This window comes from Coregonus lavaretus (assembly GCF_964263955.1).
Source record: "Coregonus lavaretus genome assembly, chromosome: 6".
In the NCBI taxonomy this organism is placed as follows: Eukaryota; Metazoa; Chordata; class Actinopteri; order Salmoniformes; family Salmonidae; genus Coregonus; species Coregonus lavaretus.
Window position 1 is genome coordinate 4,047,134 of NC_139993.1, and position 18,837 is coordinate 4,065,970.

Sequence of the window (18,837 nt, forward strand, 5' to 3'; positions counted from 1 at the left end):
TAACATGCAGTCAGGAACACGTGTGCCAAAGCGCTTATGGAAAGCACATTAACCTGTGTGGATTTGGATACACTCTACACAGACCCAAGTGTTAACGAGGACTATTCCCAAAACTCCATATACAGAGAGAATGTTGTTATTTTGACATGCACTAGTATCCATAACTCAGCTCTTTTTTTCTACATCTGCTTCTATAAAAGACTGCAGCTGTAATCTCATAAGAGCCTTAGTTTTTGGTTAACATGAAGTCACAAGGTGTTGATGGTGCAGTACTAAACATACTTTGTCATAGCTTTGCCATAAAAACACCCACAGTACCTTGTAATCCAGTGTAAAATCCTACCACATATTTAACTGAAATAAATTGTTATCAACAAGTTGCCATATATAGGATCACTGAGTATTGCTGTAAATGTAAATTCAACCTATTTTGCATGTCATGCTTGTTCCTATGCAAACTATGAACTATATATTAACAGGCACTAAAAGGACCTACAAAGGGGCTACACCTCAAAAGGCCCAACATCAACACAGGCTGTGATTTTTGACAAGTTTACTACAGTTCTAGTTAAACATAGCATTACGTAATAAATACAGGGACTTAAAACATAAAATGTCCCCCAGGAGAGCAGGATTCAGCAATAGAAATACAATCTCACTGATTAACCAGCTTTTTGAAGAATAAATCCCTTTTACATTGAAGGGGGAAATAAATGCATGAGCATCACTGTTGCCTGTATTAAAATCCTAGACATGCATTTATCTTTCCTCTCAACCAGAAATCCAGCTGTATATAATTTATCTCGATAGACAAAGGCCTAAAAAGTATATGAAGCTCTTATTGGACCATGTGCTACAGTATCATCAGTCATCACTGTTGCCTGTACAACAATCCTAGCATTTTCAAAAGTTTTCAAAGGTGGGCATTTGATGTCACTTTCACAAGGGTGCAATGAACAACATTGATTGTGAATTGCTTGTGTCAATTCTTTGTTGTTATGTAAAGTTTTACCACAAATCAGCAGTAGTAGGTGGCATTGATCAAGGTAGGCTACTGACATGTTTTACCTGTCCTTTGATGTCCTGCGACTGGAGAGAGATTGGGTTGAGGTTGAGGTCAAGGTGTGAACTTCGCGGTTTTCTCCGCATGTTTCCGGTACTCAACTCAGATGGGACGGACATATAGTCCTTTTAGGATATATTTAGTTTAGTTAACTGCCTAATAATTGCTAGAATTTTCGCTTATGGTAGGCCTATATTCTACAGAAGTCTTTAGAATTCATTAGAATGAAATGAGGAAATTGAGGCGTGTGAATTCGAATAAACTGTGAAGAAATATGCCTCTGTGTCATATCCTGCCAGGAAAACTGAGTTACGCCAACGATCGATACAAGTCTGATTACTTTTAGCCTTGCGGTTATGTCTTATAATTTAGGTTAAAGGTAGATCGCTGTTTTTTGTTTTGTTTTTTACCTAAGAATAAGTCTTATCTATTTGTTATTTCGGTTTCTTAAATTTCGTGGATTTTTATTTGAAAAGTCATGATGTTGGCTTTTTGTAGTTCACTGACAGTCCTGATGGTTTTGGTCACAGAAGTTTCCACGTTGGGTAAGTTGGTTAACCTGAATGAAAACTTTGAAAACTACATTGCTTTGATTGAAAAACAATATGGGTTATTATTATTCTGATTACAAATAGGAAGGGATGACTTGAGGTAATAGGCCTAGCTATGTAATAATACTGTAATAACAATTTTGTCGGTAAGTTATATTTTTAAGTCATGGTGTTTTGCCCACTTTTAATAATTCTGCACACTATATATTAAATCAGCTCACATCATCTTTTGTCAGTATCCTAACCTCCAAATGTCCCCAAATTATGTTTAAAAAATACAAATGGGCTGTAATTCTGAGTAGTGTGCGTGTGTTTGAACCTGCCCTTAGAATAAACCGACTCTACAGTCAACTCCCCATTATGTCTCCACCATTCCTCAATCCTAAATATTAACCACAGGATGTCAAATTAGTCTTGTAATGAATTCTAACATACAGTAGGCCTAAATACATGTACTTTGCTCTTACATTAGCGTACCTAAAATGTAATAAAATGATTCCGTGGTACCATAATAAACCAAAGGTGGTTTAACACGGGTGTGGTGTGTGGAAAATCATTGGACTGGTTATCTCCTTGAGTGCTTGCTTAGACTTTTAAAACGCTCTTGACCTGACGAAGAAACGTCGTCAATAAAATAGTAATTCAGTGTGCTGACCTTTCTGTTCTTTTCAAGTAGACTCATAAAACCAACATCAGTACTGTACTGTGATAAGAATGAGCAGCACAATGCTAAGGTGCTTTCTGCAATGAATGTTGGCGGAATGCAGACGGGCGACAATGTAGCTCAACTCACCTGGACAAAGTAACACTCATATTTGCTTCCTCATTGCTGCCGATATTTACCTGCCATTTCAACGAGGGCATACATAATAAGTCAATGGAGATCTCTGGTTGAGAAGAGTTGTGATGTGTCGTTTGGTTGAACATATAGCTGTCTAACAGGAATTGTCCAAGGTGCTGACATTAGGAAGTGAGTGTTGCTCAATGACACTTTGATTAATACATTCTTTCATTTGATTTAGTGTGTAGAGAGTTGGTTGGTTGTTTAGCAACAAAACCGACGCTTGCGCAACTATGGGGCAAAACAGACAGGGTTGGCTTAGATTGTTGACAACATATCCCTTGGTACTAACCCTCATGAGCAAAGCCTCAATATGTAAACACTGAGACTACCTGCATGGCAGGTTCTTCACCTTGCCTTCATAAGCCTACTAACTCAATTTAATGTCTTATTTTCCTGGACAGTTCCACCTCCAGAAAATGTGACAGTGAGCTGCAACAACTTTCAGACAACTGTTTATTGGAACTACAGTGAACTGCTTCATCAACCTCGCTTCAAATTGAACATAAGTGGTGATATGGGGTGAGCTTTGCTGCTATTCTAATATTAGCTTCAGGCTACTGCTGACTTGTGTTTGGATGACTCTTCATAATGGCTTACATATGACATATACAGTCGTGGTCAAAAGTTTTGAGAATGACACAAGTATTGGTCTTCACAAAGTTTGCTGCTTCAGTGTTATGAGATATTTTTGCCAGATGTTACTATGGTATACTGAAGTATAATTACAAGCATTCCATAAGTGTCAAAGGCTTTTATTGACAATTACATTAAGTTTATGCAAAGAGTCAATATTTGCAGTGTTGACCCTTCTTTTTCAAGACCTCTGCAATCCGCCCTGGCATGCTGTCAATTAACTTCTGGGCCACATCCTGACTGATGGCAGCCCATTCTTGCATAATCAATGCTTGGAGTTTGTCAGAATTTGTGGGGTTTTGTTTGTCCACCCGCCTCTTGAGGATTGACCACAAGTTCTCAATGGGATTAAGGTCTGGGGAGTTTCCTGGCCATGGACCCAAAATGTCAATGTTTTGTTCCTCGAGCCACTTAGTTATCACTTTTGCCTTATGGCAAGGTGCTCCATCATGCTGGAAAAGGCATTGTTCGTCACCAAACTGTTCTTGGATGGTTGGGAGAAGTTGCTCTCGGAGGATGTGTTGGTACCATTCTTTATTCATGGCTGTGTTCTTAGGCAAAATTGTGAGTGAGCCCACTCCCTTGGCTGAGAAGCAACCCCACACATGAATGGTCTCAGGATGCTTTACTGTTGGCATGACACAGGACTGATGGTAGCGCTCACCTTGTCTTCTCCGGACAAGGTGTTTTCCGGATGCCGAGATAATCCATCCACCTGACAGGTGTGGCATATCAAGAAGGTGATTAAACAGGATGATCATTACACAGGTGCACCTTGTGCTGGGGACAATAAAAGGCCACTCTAAAATGTGCAGTTTTGTCACACAACACAATGCCACAGATGTCTAAAGTTTTGAGGGAGCGTGCAATTGGCATGCTGACTGCAGGAATGTCCAACAGAGCTGTTGCCAGATAATTGAATGTTAATTTCTCTACCATAAGCTGCCTTCGACGTCGTTTTAGAGAATTTGGCAGTACATCCAACCGGCCTCAAAACCGCAGACCACGTGTAACCACGCCAGCCCAGGACCTCCACATCCAGCTTCTTCACCTGCGGGATCGTCTGAGACCAGCCACCCAGACAGCTGATGAAACAGTGGGTTTGCACAACTGAAGAATTTCTGCACAAACTGTCAGAAACCGTCTCAGGGAAGCTCATATGCTTGCTCGTCGTCCTCACCAGGGTCTTGACCTGACTGCAGTTCGGCGTCGTAACCAACTTCAGTGGGCAAATGCTCACCTTCGATGGCCACTGGCACACTGGAGAAGTTTCAACTGTACTGGGCAGATGGCAGACACCATGTATTGCGTCGAGTGGGCAAGCGGTTTGCTGAAGTCAGCATTGGAACAGAGTGCCCAATGGTGGCGGTGGGGTTATGGTATGGGCAGTCATAAGCTACGGACAACGAACACAATTGCATTTTATTGATGGCAATTTGAATGCACAGAGATACTGTGACAAGATCCTGAGGCCCATTGTCGTGCATTATCATGTTTCAGCATGATAATGCACGGGCCCATGTCGCAAGGATCTGTACACAATTCCTGGAAGCTGTAAATGTCCCAGTTCTTCCATGGCCTGCATACTAACCAGACATGTCACCCATTGAGCATGTTTGGGATGCTCTGGATCGACGTGTATGACAGCATGTTCCAGTTCCTGCCAATAACAGCAACTTCGCAGAGCCATTGAAAATGAGTGGTACAACATTCCACACGCCACAATAAACAGCCTGATCAACTCTATGCGAAGGAGATGTGTCGCGCTGCATGAGGCAAATGGTGGTCACACCAGATACTGACTGGTTTTCTGATTTCCTTATATGAAGTGTAACTCAGTATAATCTTTGAAATTGTTGCATGTTGCATTTATATTTTTGTTCAGTGTATATCATTTGATTGAAAATCATATAATGTGTATGTAATGGGCATCAGATACCTTAACCACAGGGATTAGCCTGTTACCTGGAATGATATCCTAACAGAGCTATCTGCTTATTCAACTATTACACCGTATCTATTAACAGTTTCTAACTCTCTGTTTGTTGGTTGAGTGCCGTCTTTCTGTTAAATGTATCTAGTGCTCGCTGATGGTTGTTTTTATTTTTAGATGGCAGGAGACTTTCACTAAACAGCATCATTATGACCTCTCCCCCTTGATATGGAACGCAAACGAATTGGATCGCTACTTTGTGATGATAACGGCCATTGATGAAACGGAGGAATCAGCATCTCAGAAGTCCTCGATATTCACATTTAATAGTCTCCTGACAGCTGACATCTGTAAGTACAATGTTGTCAAAAGTGGGTTTTCAAAGTGGGCATTGAAAACATACCAATATTTTTCCTCCTTGTATAGAAACGTGATTTCTTTGTGTGACATAAAACTGACATCCATCTAAGCAACAGAGAAGTATATATGACAAAATTGAGGTAGTCCTCCACCAGATCAGTATATTCATTACTGCAGGCATTTGCTCTAACCCTACTCTAATACCCTTTTCATTTTATCTCAGGCAAATTGGATTTCCCTGCCGTAGATGTGTCAATGAAGGATATGGAGGTCACAGTGAGCTTCGACAACCCTTACCACCTGTACACAGAACTGAGAGAGTCTCGCATGGGAGGAGATGACAAAACCTTCTCTTACCAAGTAACCTATGAAAATGTAAGTATGATGAAAATTGCCCTTAATTGGTTAGAATCTACAGTATACATGCAGAGGGTAACACAGGTCACATCCATTTAATTACTTTGCTCAGTGCATTAGTAATGATGACCTAAAGTTAACATCTATGGATACTTAATGATGATGTTGACATTAGCTGATTTACTAATTGCATATTCTTTCTTCTGTCTGCAGACTAATCACCAATTTAATTGCAAGATAGAAGACAAAGTCTGTCGTTATACCTTCACAATCCTGGAGAACAAGGAGCAGTACTGTGTTAGTCTGAAAGGGGATGCAATGGGCCACAAAGTTATGTTCAACAGAACAGGACCCACCTGTGGCTATGAAGACAGTAAGCACACTACCATTTGTAAACATTACATTTTTTTTGTTATATGTGGTCCAAGTAGGCGTTATTTAATTCTGGCATTTTGTCTTGATTAATTATTGAATTTTTTATGAATTATTATAGTCAAAATGAATAGTGGCTATGGAAAGTTATCTTACAATGACATAGTATGCTAGTTAAGTGATTCAGTGACTGATATGTTTATCTATCTGCAGAAACAATTTCACTGGAATCATCTTTGCTCATGCTTTTGCCATTGATCATCATTGGCATTGTGGCCTTGGTAGTCTTTGTGACAATAAGGCTCTGCAAGAGAAGCATGCGGAAAATAACCTTGTCCAATTTTCCAAAGACTTTGGTAAGCGCACAATGTGTATAGTGGGTAACGTGCAATGTATGTATTATGTAGAATGTGTAATGTATAGTGTATACGTGGTCCTGTGTATATGTGGTCCTCTGTAGCTCAGCTGGTAGAGCACGGCACTTGTAATGCCAAGGTAGTGGGTTCGATCCCCGGGACCACCCATACACAAAAAAAAAAATGTATGCACGCATGACTGTAAGTCGCTTTGGATAAAAGCGTCTGCTAAATGGCATATTATTATATTTATGTATACAGCAGTACTGTGTTGTGACTATTTTCCCCTCTGGGACAAGATCATCCTATCTGATGCTTTTGCTTATTGCTAGAACAGTATATGCTATCAGTGTCTTTTCTGGTCCAAAACAGTAACCATACACCCTCTGAGCTGACTAATCTCAATTTGGCTATGTATTATTGTTTCACAGGCTTCAATCCTATCAAACCCACATGCCAACAATATAATGTACCTGCAATGCGAGATCATAGCGCACATCAGTGGCATAGAACCAGCTACCACCACATCCCAGAGCCTGTTGGAGACTTCAGAAGAGGAGGAGGAACCGGTTGAGAGTCCGACCACTAGTGTTGGATCTTCGGCTTACCCTCAATACCCCATTAGTTCTGGGCAGGTGGGGGAGGTGCTGTGTGGAGATGACTCTGTGGGAACAGACTCAAGGACATTTGAGGTGGAGGACATGGATTTAACAAACTCTGGCTATGACAAACCACACGTCCTTGTACAAGAGGTGGAGGTGGAGATGAGTGCAGGAGATGTAGTGGTAGGCTATGGCCTGAGCACCTCTGACCTCAGGCTGTAAAACACACCTTTCACTGGATGGATTAAGAACAATGACTTTTTACTTCACAGAACGGGTTTACCTAGGTACACTGATACATTGTCGTGCCTCACTGGTTTTCAATCATGTCTTCAGTGATGAAGTTAACAGGTGTATGCATCAAATCGGTCACCTACACATACTTAACAGATGTTATCGTGGGTGTAGCCAAATGCTTATGAATCATGGAATGCTCCCGAGTGGCGCAGTGGTCTAAGGCACTGCATCGCAGTGCTAGCTGTGCCACTAGAGATCCTGGTTCAAATCCAGGATCTATCGTAGCCGGCTGCGACCGGGAGACCCATGGGGCGGCGCGCAATTCGTCCAGGGTAGGGGAGGGAATGGCCGGCAATGGCAGGGTTGTGGGTTCGATTCCCACAGGGGGTATGAAAAAAAGTAATGTATGCACTCACTAAACTGTAAGTCGCTCTAGATAAGAGCGTCTGCTAAATGACTAAAATGGAATGACTCAGGGCACAGTCAGTGACACATGCTCAAAGCCTCCAAGATGGCAGGCAGTTGAACACCTGTACCACCCTTAACACCTGAGCAATTTGACAACACTGGATTTACGACCAGCTTTATTTACATTGGTAACTACGGGTTTACTAATTTATGAACACCTGTACCACCCTTAACACCTGAGCAATTTCACAACAATGGGGATTTCTTACAACACTGGATTTACGACCAGCTTTATTTACATTGGTAACTACTGGTTTACTAATTTATGAAAAGATGACTTTGTGGATCAACAGCTCTAAAGATTTAGCACTGTAGAATACATTGTGTTTGCCCCTGGACACAATACACCAAATACTATGTATCCAAACTAACCGACTGGGCTGTGAGATGCAAGGCAAATATCACCCACGACATTGGCCATCCACTGAAATTGCATCATTTCTTCGAACGTTGACCATCCAAAACGGGAGTATATCGCTGCTACAAGACAATCTATTTTGGTAAAAGCTTCAGGCCAACTGCCATTAACCTGGTTAGATAATCATTGACACTTTGCGTATTGTTATTTCCTGTATTATTGTATGTTCTGTTGTTGTATTTCTATGTTTTTATGGTCCCTGAGAGTGGTGAAATTTCTGGAAATCTATCGCCAGTCCTAATCTGTGGCCTGAAATAATCTTCAGTAAACTTTATTCAGGCTGTAAAAGCCTATTGGGTTGTTGGGCATTGAAATATAATTGAATAACCAAATGAATGTCACACACTACTCCAAATCAAACAGACTCAGTATTTAATAAAGATATCCAAGGACTTTTACAATATTTTGATGTTCTGTAATTTTTCTCAACAAAAAACCCCCAGGAAGAATCTTTAGCTTTATTGTATAAGGTAAGAATGGTAAGTGAACTGCACTCTAATGATTGACAAGATACTGTCAGAACAGTTGATCTATAAAAAAAAAACATCTGAATTAGGCTGGTCACAGATCTGTTTGTGCAGTCTTGCAGACTCTTACTGTCACGACCATAGGAGTTGGGGAGAGCACAAACAGATCTGGGACCAGGCTACATCAATCTCTTAACACTTCACAAAAAATGTCACACGGCCCATAGTCCTCGTGTTGGGGTCCTCTGCAAAATGGCGGTTGCAGGGTTGTTGTCCATCAATAATCCAGTTAAGAGGATGAGCATCAAGTCAGTTCGCGCAAACAGTCCCAATTCATCTTCCATCTGGGCAGCTAAGACAGCTTTAGACCCTGGACGTTGGAACGCAGGTTCAACATTTGTTTCTCTTGATAGGCCTTTTCCTGTTTGAACGCTTCTTTGTTGGCCTTCTTTTCTGTTCTTCGCTCCTGTAGAAAAATTCAAGCAATATGGTGAAGGACAAAAAGCTTTCTACAAGATATCTAAATACTTGAACCATATTCATAGATGACATTTACCAAAAAATTTAGTTATACAATGTGATATATATATACAGTGGGGAGAACAAGTATTTGATACAGTGCCGATTTTGCAGGTTTTCCTACTTACAAAGCATGTAGAGGTCTGTAATTTTTATCATATGTACACATCAACTGTGAGAGACGGAATCTAAAACAAAATTCCAGAAAATCACATTGTATGATTTTTAAGTAATTAATTTGCATTTTATCGCATGACATAAGTATTTGATACATCAGAAAAGCAGAACTTAATATTTGGTACAGAAACCTTTTTGTTTGCAATTACATAGATCATACGTTTCCTGTAGGTCTTGACCAGGTTTGCACACACTGCAGCAGGGATTTTGGCCCACTCCTCCATACAGACCTTCTCCAGATCCTTCAGGTTTCGGGGCTGTCGCTGGGCAATACGGACTTTCAGCTCCCTCCAAAGATTTTCTATTGGGTTCAGGTCTGGAGACTGGCTAGGCCACTCCAGGACCTTGAGATGCTTCTTACGGAGCCACTCCTTAGTTGCCCTGGCTGTGTGTTTCGGGTCGTCGTCATGCTGGAAGACCCAGCCACGACCCATCTTCAATGCTCTTACTGAGGGAAGGAGGTTGTTGGCCAAGATCTCGCGATACATGGCCCCATCCATCCTCCCCTCAATACGGTGCAGTCGTCCTGTCCCCTTTGCAGAAAAGCATCCCCAAAGAATGATGTTTCAACCTCCATGCTTCACGGTTGGGATTGTGTTCTTGGGGTTGTACTCATCCTTCTTCTTCCTCCAAACACGGCGAGTGGAGTTTAGACCAAAAAGCTATATTTTTGTCTCATCAGACCACATGACCTTCTCCCATTCCTCCTCTGGATCATCCAGATGGTCATTGGCAAACTTCAGACGGGCCTGGACATGCGCTGGCTTGAGCAGGGGGACCTTGCGTGCGCTGCAGGATTTTAATCCATGATGGCGTAGTGTGTTACTAATGGTTTTCTCTGAGACTGTGGTCCCAGCTCTCTTCAGGTCATTGACCAGGTCCTGCCGTATAGTTCTGGGCTGATCCCTCACCTTCCTCATGATCATTGATGCCCCACGAGGTGAGATCTTGCATGGAGCCCCAGACCGAGGGTGATTGACCGTCATCTTGAACTTCTTCAATTTTTTAATAATTGCACCAACAGTTGTTGCCTTCTCACCAAGCTGCTTGCCAATTGTCCTGTAGCACATCCCAGCCTTGTGCAGGTCTACAATTTTATCCCTGATGTCCTTACACAGCTCTCTGGTCTTTGTGGAGAGGTTGGAGTCTGTCTGATTGAGTGTGTGGACAGGTGTCTTTTATACAGGTAACGAGTTCAAACAGGTGCAGTTAATACAGGTAATGAGTGGAGAACAGGAGGGCTTCTTAAAAGAAAAACTAACAGGTCTGTGAGAGCCGGAATTCTTACTGGTTGGTAGGTGATCAAATACTTATGTCATGCAATAAAATGCAAATTAATTATTTAAAAATCATGCAATGTGATTTTCTGGATTTTTGTTTTAGATTCCGTCTCTCACAGTTGAAGTGTACCGATGATAAAAATGACAGACCTCTACATGCTTTGTAAGTAGGAAAACCTGCAAAATTGGCAGTGTATCAAATACTTGTTCTCCCCACTGTATATGTATAGTGATATTTAAATGGAGCACAGTATTCCAACCTATGACGATTGTTCCAGGAGCTTTTTCAAACATTTTGTTACCAAGCCAACAATAAATGAATTCTCAACATGAACACCCAGTAGGGAGGGCCAGATAGAGAACTATTAGTTGAGAGTATAGTAACCCACCTTGCGCTCCTCTTTGATGGCCTGTTTCCTGGCTTTCCGCTCCTCCTTGCTCTCCTCGCTAGGTCGGGGCTGTGTGGCGACGCGGGGCAGGTCTGAGTCGTTGATACGCTCCATGCGCTCCGCCTGCTTGGCTGTCAGGCCCCTCCCAGGAAGGACGTCCAAAGGAATGCCTGTCCTGGTGGACACTCGGATGGGCTTTGCCTGAGAAGAGCACACAGAAATACACCACTATCGGTCAGTACTGTGTAGCATCTCATATCAACAGCAACAATGGCCCTGAGCTGATGCCTTGAATTCACAACTTAGTAGCTAATGTTGAGTAGGAAGACGAGCTAAAAGCCTCTCAAAATGTTGAATGGTAGACATGCAACTAACTACGTGACAATGTCTTTTTTTTCTGTTATCTTCGCTCAGACAACCGACAGAGGAAATATCTCTTACCTTTGGTGGATCTTTGATGATTTTTGGATGGTTATACAAATTTGAATAGGTACCTTGGATAGTAAAGGAAAACGGAAAGGATTTCAACATTCTTTTTTTTATTTTTTTATGTAGTAATCATGGTAATAAACATCTAGCCAATTCATATGTCATCAGAGCTGAATTGGGATTTACTACAACGGCAATCTTTAAAGTGTTAGTTACTGAACAGACAGAGGTAATAGCAACACGGTTAGTAGATTAACTTACTGATAATGGTTTCACAGTCCCACTTTTCTGCTGGTGCCGTCAGGACAATGGTCTCCATCTCCTGCTCCTCTTCATCCTCCTCCTCCTCCTCCTCCCTCACCACTGGCAGCTCTTTAGGACCCAGGTCATCAGGCCTCCGGTAGCTGAAATAATACAGTTGATTCAATGACTGTCATTATGTATAGTTAAACACACATACACAAAGACTTGCTTATGGTAGTCCGTTGTGTCCTATGAGGACTTCCACATCTGTCTTTATCTATAGAGTTACACACACACACTCACTCTAACTCCTTCTGTTTGAAGTAGTCTTTGATGACTTCCTCCAGGCGAGCACTGTCTGGCTCGATATGCCCTTCCAGCTCAGCGTTGTCCAGGGCCCCAATCTCATCATCGTCAAACTGCTCGAAAAACTATGGGAGACAGGAAGAAACACGTTTTGAAAACGATACAATGATATTAATTGAAATAATTGTTTGAATTAAATGAATATCATTAGCTGAAATCAGCACCTGAGTGTAGGGCTGTTGCGGTGACCGTATTACCGCCACACCGGCGGTCACGAGTCATGAAGGCAGTCAAATTCCACATGACCGTTTAGTCACGATAATTAGGCTTCTCCAAGCTCTGATGCTGCTGATGGTCATTAGTAGCCTACCAAACTTGCTAACTGCCTGGTACTCAGCATTCTATTGTCCCTCTAATCATTCTGACATCAATGCAAATGTAATCAAAAATCAAATCAAACCCTTCATGAGAGCCCATGAGCTCATGTTACGCAACATTTCTATAAGCTATGCAATTGTGTGAGAAAAAACAGAGTGATGGCCTCTATTAAAAAGAGGATCACATCAGCTTTCTATAGGCTAGGCCTACTATATTTATTTCTCAACTTTCCTAATATTAAGCATATTGCTTATATTTACAACAGAGTATAGCCTACCTGGCAGGCATGAAAATAAATCATGGGGAGAAGCGTCCCTCATTCGCTATTAAGTGCATAGATGACATGTATTTTTCCCCGCTGCCCCTGTTTCGATACAGGTGCATGATAATGGTCCATTCTAAATCAAAACAAATGTCACACACATATTATTTAGTATATGTAAAGACAATATTAAATCAAGAATAGTCTGATGGGTGACAATATTAGCCTATCACTTGTGAATTATATATTATCACTTGTGAATGATGCCCAGCATAAGAAACAATGCCTTTTTTTTGCGACTTGTTCGAATCAGAGTCGCACACCTCATGTAGCCTAGCCCATAGGCATATATGTTTTAATAAGGTTTGTATCACAACTAAAGTGGCCAAATAACTTCTTAAATTAAGCACATTAATCCGCTTTACAAGAGGTGTAGAGCCTAACTGGCATATATAAGCAGCGCGTGAGTCAAGTTTGGGGAAGATAATTTTCACCATAAAAATGCACCTTTATAATAAAAGCATTACATGCATTTGCGGTCACTTTTGATAATGGTATTTTCTGCTAATGGAACATTTGCACTTATAGCCTACTACCATGTGCGCATTGCTGCGCTTATAATGTGAAGATATAGCCTAATAGTTTATCAACATTTTAAGCTAAACGTTCTGATCTGTTGCGTCAGCCACATTGCATAAAAAAGGGTTTTTGATGCTAGTGGTTGTATTAATTTGGGATCTATCGCATCCCACAACTGTCCCAGACTATGTTTGGAATATTTATTTCTCGCACAGAATAGGTTAACTTTTGTGCTATGGGGGATAATAGATTGACATAGGCTAGTGCTTTTGCTGTTCATTAGGCCTACTCATCTTGTTGGCTGACGAAAAGTAAATGTGGCCAGTTCTTCCAATATCTTCAATATGCACCTCAGAACTGGATAAGGACGTGTGCAGTTGCGTCCCCGATGTGTCTGTCTTCACTTGTAGCCTGTGAGAAAGACCTGATCACGTGACGGAGAGTCATGTGATTGAGAGACACTTCGGATTGCGCAGCACACTCAGGGAGAAGGGAACAACGCAGCACTCCGGGCCGCAAAAGGCAGGGATTTTCTTAGGGTGCATTAGAGCCACAAAGGGGATGCCGCCGTGAAATTCAAGGCATTTTCAAGTGCTTGTCAAATTGTGAATGAGAGACTATTGGAGTGTGTACAAAGCAGAGCTCATGCCTTTCAAGCAACTCTTTTCAAATCATCATTAGAGTCTCATCATGCAGCCTTACAATGTATTAAAAATCAAAACATATAGCCCAACGTTTGTAGAACAACTAAAGTTATATTAATAACTCTAAATTAAGCATCTGGAGTACCTATTTATTTGTTAACCGCTCAACACAGAATAGACGCATTTGCGCACTCCCTCAAATCGTTTGGAGAAAATATTTATATTTTATTCAGCTTTTTTCAATTGTATTCTTTACACTATAAAATAATGCCACGATATGATAAACACATCTTGTTTGCTAAATGTACTAGCGTAGCCCACAGCCATTTGGCATAGCCACATCAGGACAACTCAAGAGTATGCTATTCTTTTCTTCTGAAATATAATATATTTTCTTCATATCATGCTTCTTTAGACCTGTCTAAAATAAATAATGGATTTAGGCTATATTACATGTATTTATTATACTTTTTTTAAATGGCTTGTAGGCTGTGTGTGGAAGCCAGGAGATGCTAAATGTGTTTATGTTAATTAACGGTCAATTACCGTGAGACCGACAGTTATTTGCTTGACAATCACCGGCTGACTACATTTCGTGACCGCCACAGCCCTACCTGAGTGTTTATGCTGTTAGATCAGCCAGTCACTCACAGTTTATCTTTTACCAAAGGTCACAAAATGGAACCCAGGTCCAAACCCCAAAAGGATCTCCAGGGCTCACTGACCTTCTCAAAGCGGTCGTCCAGCAGCGTGAGCTGTTCGTTCCTCCTCATGACTGACGAGGTCATGGAGTATTCTGTGAAGCGAGTTTTCGTCTCCTCGTCCATGAACATGAACTCTCGGGGGCGCCCCTCGCCGTCCTCATCACCAGAGACACCGCCCTCAGAGTCAACGTCCCCCTCCTCGTCGCTCTCCTCTTCATCTGTATCCTCCCACTCATCATCATCACTGCAATGACAGAGACAGACAGGACTTCAATTACCAGATGTTTCCCAGCTCTCAGTAAGAAACTGAAAACACAAAAAGCAATCCTCTCTCTCAACAATCGGAACTTGATTGGTACTAGGGCTGGGTAAAAACAAACGTAACTGATATAAAGTATATATTCTTACCCCACGCCAACAGCTCCTTTGACATTGTTGGCCTTCAAAATGAAGTCGTCATCCAGCATGTTGTCTGGGTTGTCAAAGTCAAAGTCCTCATCGAGAGCAGCTACGATGTCCGGGTCCATGTCCAGCCTGGGTCCTTTGAGAAAAAACATGAGAGGAGGAACAAGAGTTAAGAACTTGAAGAATTCACTGATTTAGAATAATGACCTGGCCATAAAACAAAGAACCCAAAATGGCATCTTTCTGGAGTTTGGTTTTGTTACTGAAAGAGGCCTCTTACCTGAGATGGGGGCAGCTTTGTTCAACATTCCCACCTCCTCCTCAAACTCTGACGCAAACACAGAGGAGGGCAAGTTGAAGGAGACGGTCTGCTGAAGTTACAAAAGCATAACCTGTTCAATACTTCCATTTATTACAATTATCTCAAAAATACTGGCTAGCCTACTCACTGTGGCTATAAAATGTGTAGTGAAGGTTACTAAGAGAAGCGTAGTCATGATAGCTGAAAAGAAAAAAGAAAAAAAGCTAATGGTGCCCCCACACCCCATCCTACAGTCACCCGTCACAACCTAAAGTACACTAGGAAAGCCACTATGTCATGTGATGACATGTCACAACTAGGGAAATTTGATCTCACAAATGCCAGCCTCTAAAACTACTGTTCTGTTTTGCTCATCTCCAGCTATCTACATTGTTAACAAAGGACCAGATCCTTTCACCTTATATTTACACCATTAGCTGTTTGGTCCAATATATAGCCCAAACATTTACACAACCATTCCACTCACTAACAACCACTGGACCTCCTGCTAAACTTACAGGAGTAGCCTTTTCCTCTTCTTCCTCCTCCTCCTCCTCCTCCTCATCCCCATCCTGGAGGTCATGGGTACGTTTTCCTCTCTGTGATTTGCCGGATGAAGCCCACTCTACGAGCCGAGCCGTTTCTCTCAGGTGCTGCAGGTAGTTGTAGTCGTCATCAAAAAACACCCCAAACTCCCTCTGCTCCTCTCGTCGCTTCTCCACCTCCACCTGAACACAGATAGTAGAGTAAGTGGTTACGGAGCTTGAGACAAAACATACAATTGTGCACATAAAGCAGGATTTCATGCACCAAATATCTTGGTTGTCCTTGGCCAATAACTGTCTTCAACAAATTAAATATGTTTTTGACTTCTACTAGGATAAGTAGCCTAAATGTTGTAACCAATGGATTTTTCCATTGCAACACTAAATATCTTAGTAAGTTCTGGTACATGTACTAACACAGTGGTTCCCAACCAGGGGTACTAGGACCCCTGGGGGTACTTGGTCTATCCACAGCGGATACTTGACAAGACTCATGAGACCATAGGCCTACTGGTAAGATGCACAAGAGTGGGTACTTCACCGGTACTTTGGGCAGAGAAAAATTCAGTTGGTGGTACAGTGAGTACGTTTTCATGCACACTAATAATTCTATACTAAACAGATTATGGCAGTAGGCAGATTATGCAATAGTCATGTAAACACCTACTCTGTTTACCTTAATCGGCGTAAGGTCAAAATCGAAGTAAGCATACACCGATTAAAACACCTGGTTTTCTGAGCAATCTTTCGAATTATTAAGACATGTAAACACCTTAATCGGCGTTGATCGTCGCATGTGCTAGCATCAGCCAAGTGTTTTCACATACAAACTTTATATGTCCAAACTCAGAATCAAATATGCTTCCCAAAAAGAACATGCTCCCTTTGGTAGAACGTTTATATTGATTGACGATTTTCTGCATTTATCAGAGCGCCATCAGGTAGCCTTTTCAGATGTGTCCATGTAAACAGGATTATTAGGGGAATCGTTGTTCTTGTAAAACATGTCAATGTTTTAATCAAACTATTATATTAAATCTGGCTATCCACAATAATCTCATTATTGTGTGCATGTAACCATACTCAATAACCGAAAAGGGTTGGGAACCACTGTACTAACACATGTTCTTACCTTTTGTGCGGGTAGGAGGACATGCTGGGGTGCTTTCTCGTCAGCAGCGAGGGGGTCCCTCTGACTTCTGTGGACCAGGTGGAAGGTCACCGCTTTCTTCTTGTCAATGAATGCCTTCTTCCTTTTATTAGGCTATAAAATAAAGACATGTAGATAATGTAATGTGTTACATAGTCTTAGGGTCAACTGTATCAGGCTCAGATGCATCAATATGTCAGTGACCTGTGTTGAGTGGTCACTGTTCATTACAAGCCCTTTGTACATGAGGGTTAGGCAGTACACAAAGGGAAGAACTGTTCTGAAATGTAAATTAATGTTGATGGACTAGCTAGCTAACTTAGCTTAACTAGCTAACAACAAACACCATCACACGAGCTAGTTGGTTGGCTATTGCTAAAACTATCAATCTCACCCACATTTGAAAGAACAAGAGATATTAGCTAGGTAACATATTTGGTTTAGTAGACATTGACAACCACAACAGTTGGCAATATTTATGTAATAAGTTAGCTACCTATCCTACCTACATACTAACTTTAAGCATCAGTTGTCAGAGCACTTTACCGATCACTGCACCTGTACACAGCCCATCTGAAATTAGCCCACCCAACTACCTCATCCCCATATTGTTATTTATTTTGCTCATTTGCACCCCAGTATCTCTATTTACACATCATCTCTTGCACATATATCATTCCAGTGTTAATACTACTTGTAATTATTTTGCATTATGGTCTATTTATTGCCTTACCTCCATAACTTGCTACATTTGCACACACTGTATTTATATTTTCTGGTGTATTTTTGACTATGTTTTGTTTTACCCCATATGTAACTCTGTGTTGTTGTTTTTATCGCACTGCTTTGCTTTATCTTGGACAGGTCGCAGTTGTAAATGAGAACTTGTTCTCAACTGGCTTACCTGGTTAAATAAAGGTTAAATAAAAAAAATAAAAACGACCTGTCTGTCGACATAGTTAGCATGCTAATAGCTCGCTAATTAGCTAAGCTAGCCAAGCTAAAACAACGTTCGCAGCTAAGTGTGCTTACCATAGTTCAATTGGACCGCTGTGAACACACTTTCAAAGTAGTTTTCCAAAAACGTTTATGTTACAGTTTATCTCGCGCTAAAATAGTGGGCTTTACGGGGATTTAATTAAGAAACGGTCAATGTTGTTCATCCACGCTGACTCCTGCCTCACACGCTGCTTCGACCATTTTTGGAACAAACCATTTCACATCACAAAAGGGATGTGGTTTGTGCATTTCACCCAATATCTCAGATTGTTGTACATTCTTCAATTTGTATTAATACATGATGTTGTCAAATTATGTATTCTCTGTATGAAATCATTTTTAATTGAAAACAAAGCAACTGGAATGTAATACATGTGTGTTCCCCATCTTCAGTTGGTATAGCCCAGAAGACCAAACTAATCGACAATGAACAACAGGAATCGATCACAGCATCATTCAGGCTCCAGACGTCCCGATATTTTCAAACATGTTTGATTTTGTCGGCACAAAATATGTAAAGCTTCTGTAGCGTGAGATATGAAACAACACGTTTTGACAACGGTCATAAGCAATAGCCAATGAGAGCTCGCCAGAGGAGATGCCAGTGAGATGATGTTGTGTCGCATCACCCATAATGTGTAGACTAGAGAAGGAGCGATGTCTACTTCTAGTATGCGTTTGTACTTGCCTTTAATCAAAGCCAAATTGCTACAGCTCTGAAGTTCACAAGCAATGTTATTCAATTCAAAATGTTGGCTAGATAGCGTGAATGTCTGACAAAATCGTTGAGGCTGCATTGAGCCGCAGCTCGTTGTAGCTACGTTAAATCTAATCACATCATTGTTTTCGCGAGACAGCGCGGTATC

General features: G+C 41.3%; 2 protein-coding genes across 3 annotated transcripts; one reads left to right on the top strand and one right to left on the bottom strand.

The window, feature by feature from the left end:
• The first annotated feature begins 1,176 nt into the window (after positions 1-1,176).
• On the top strand, positions 1,177-8,593 carry LOC311131271 (interferon gamma receptor 1-like). Its single transcript, XM_084164142.1, has 7 exons — positions 1,177-1,608; positions 2,860-2,977; positions 5,202-5,374; positions 5,608-5,759; positions 5,955-6,114; positions 6,327-6,469; positions 6,901-8,593. The coding sequence occupies exons 1-7, from the start codon at positions 1,542-1,544 to the stop codon at positions 7,291-7,293; spliced, it is 1,206 nt and encodes a 401-aa protein (XP_084020268.1). The 5' UTR covers positions 1,177-1,541; the 3' UTR covers positions 7,294-8,593.
• Positions 8,550-18,191, bottom strand: LOC311131270 (protein LTV1 homolog). Of its 2 annotated transcripts, none has more exons than XM_084164140.1 (11): positions 18,005-18,191; positions 16,955-17,086; positions 15,796-16,005; positions 15,257-15,347; positions 14,980-15,112; positions 14,593-14,815; positions 12,002-12,129; positions 11,717-11,859; positions 11,468-11,520; positions 11,027-11,227; positions 8,550-9,127 (listed from the first exon to the last, which is right to left on the bottom strand). In XM_084164140.1, exons 1-11 carry the CDS (start codon positions 18,005-18,007, stop codon positions 9,014-9,016), a joined length of 1,431 nt encoding a protein of 476 aa, XP_084020266.1. In that variant the 5' UTR covers positions 18,008-18,191; the 3' UTR covers positions 8,550-9,013. The 2 variants fall into 2 exon arrangements, with proteins under 2 accessions (XP_084020266.1, XP_084020267.1); XM_084164141.1 differs by having other exon boundaries at positions 15,257-15,344; positions 18,005-18,184.
• Between the last annotated feature and the right edge of the window lie 646 nt (positions 18,192-18,837).